The sequence below is a fragment of the Capricornis sumatraensis genome, chromosome 1, assembly GCF_032405125.1.
Source record: "Capricornis sumatraensis isolate serow.1 chromosome 1, serow.2, whole genome shotgun sequence".
In the NCBI taxonomy this organism is placed as follows: domain Eukaryota; kingdom Metazoa; phylum Chordata; class Mammalia; order Artiodactyla; family Bovidae; genus Capricornis; species Capricornis sumatraensis.
The window spans coordinates 46,836,927-46,839,239 of NC_091069.1; the positions used below are offsets into that span (position 1 = coordinate 46,836,927).

General features: G+C 41.0%; 1 protein-coding gene across 1 annotated transcript; it reads right to left on the reverse strand.

Annotated features, from left to right (window-relative positions):
* C1H2orf74 (chromosome 1 C2orf74 homolog) lies at positions 1-2,023 on the reverse strand. Its single transcript, XM_068966113.1, has 4 exons — positions 1,929-2,023; positions 1,586-1,696; positions 1,329-1,485; positions 1-174 (listed from the first exon to the last, which is right to left on the reverse strand). The coding sequence occupies exons 1-4, from the start codon at positions 2,021-2,023 to the stop codon at positions 1-3; spliced, it is 537 nt and encodes a 178-aa protein (XP_068822214.1).
* Between the last annotated feature and the right edge of the window lie 290 nt (positions 2,024-2,313).

Consider the following 2,313-nt stretch of genomic DNA (forward strand, 5'->3'; position numbering starts at 1 on the left):
TCACTTTCTCTCTTTATGTAATCGAGTATAGCTTCGAGCCATAGGATTGTCCTTCCCAAGGTCCACGACGATTACCTCCCTAGAAAATGTTACTCCTTTTAAGGGTCTTTTATGGTTATCAACAACTGAAGAACTTCCAGTGACAGGTATGAGTGGTTTTTGCAAATAGTCATCCTGTAAGAGAATGTAACAAATAGTATCAATGATAAATTTATGAATACAACAAGCCCTGCTTTTAAAAGATGTGGGTTATATGTACATTGTTAGTAAGAAACAGAAAAAGGATTTCTAAATGATACAGAAAAGCAGTAATAATCCATAAAGATATAATTTTTATGTTTCTATGGTTATAAAAGCACACACTGCTATATTCAAATAGCATCTGGCAACATGTGTTGTTTTCTCTACAAAGGAAGTAAACCCGAGATCCACCTGGATCACCATTCTGTCTCCAAGTGGTCATGGGTCTCATGTTAGGAGGGCATATGAGTGGTTGTTATTAGGCAGCCCCAATGCTTTTGAACTGTGGTGTTGGAGAAGACTCTTGAGAGTCCCTTGGACAGCAAGGAGATCCAACCAGTCCATTCTGAAGGAGATCAGCCCTGAGATTTCTTTGGAGGGAATGATGCTGAAGCTGAAACTCCAATACTTTGGCCACCTCATGCGAAGAGTTGACTCATTGGAAAAGACTCTGATGCTGGGAGGGATTGAGGGCAGGAGGAGAAGGGGACGACAGAGGATGAGATGGCTGGATGGCATCACCGACGTGATGGACATGAGTCTGAGTGAACTCCGGGAGTTGGTGATGGACAGGGAGGCCTGGCGTGCTGCGATTCATGGGGTTGGAAAGAGTTGGACAAGACTGAGCGACTGAACTGAACTGAAACATGGAGTTCAAGAAGCCCCAGCAATGTTTACAAGCTATTGTAGAGGGAACCTAGAAGTAGAGCAGGTCTTTGGCATCTGGTCCCGAGCCTGGCCATGGAGCAGGAGTGACTTCAACAATTCACCTTATTTTCTTATTGGTAACATAAGAAGGTGGGCTCCCTAAATGATCTCCTCCAGCTCTAACATCTTAGGATTCTGAATAAAGCAAAATGAAAGGGAATTATTAAGAAAACCACGAATGTAAGGATGAAGATGGAGCAAGTTGGTTTAACAGGATGAACCAATAAGCTAAGAAGGGTGGTTTAAATGGTTGTCAACACTGCACTCCTTCCAGATACAAACCTAACTTACAAACAAGACCATCCTTCAATATACCTAGCCAAGAAATTTACCTCTTCTTTAAACATTAAATGCCTCTTAAGAGTAGAAAAGCGTATCACCTCTTGACCATTTTCTCTAGCATTCTCAGGCTTTTGCTTCTCTTTTATTTTGTTCTCTTCTTCACCTTCCACATCCTCTCTATTTCCTAAGGGCGTGGTCATCGCTTCTTTAGTCCGTCTCTGGACAAGAATGCCATGCCTTGCAGGTGCAAGAGTCCTAGAAAATCAATCAGCAAGGTTTAAAAAATCCATGCGTCTTAGCCCTCATGGTCACACACAATAACGGCATTCCACCACATCCTAAGGTGCGGACTTACTTTTCTTGGTCATCTGTATCTTTCATCTCTGTATTAGCAGCTGGACAACCTTCAATTTCATTTTCTGTACAAGGACCTTTTTCTGTCTCTTCATGTGTCCTGCTTTGGGAACTATAATCACAAAGGAGAAAGTGTGGAAAAGAAAGAAAGGTCTTGATGTTAAGACGTGGAAAGGAACTTCACTTTTAAGCAGGAAATTAGCATTTCTAAAGCCCTGAAATAGAAAAAACAGATAGCTACAGCATTATTATTTGCTCTATTTTAAATTGCCCTATATCATTACTAGATACATTTGCTAGTGTGACTTAACATCTGATCCCAATTTATCAGCGTGGATTTATACCATTTATATAAAAAAGCCACCAATAAAAGGAAGATGCAACTGAGGCAAATTAGAAGGATGATGAAGAAAGTGAATGCTGTGGTTTCAAAGTTCATATGGTTAACTAGAAGACTCATCTACTCTCACAATCACAGATTGTCCAAATATGTTTTCCAGCTCAGTGTGAATGTAGTTCTCTTGTTCTTTAAGTTTTCTAGAAACAGAAGAATAAAAGGATGTTTTTATTGTTGTTCTTTTGATCAGCTTCATAAAAGATGCTCGGCTTGTTCTGATGGTGTGGACTCACCCTGGTTAATTTCTCTCCATAAATGTGGTGGGGGCTGAGGTGGCTAGAGGGGAGACTGAGCTGGGACACGTGGGACTCAGCTCATCTCCCCTCATCCCA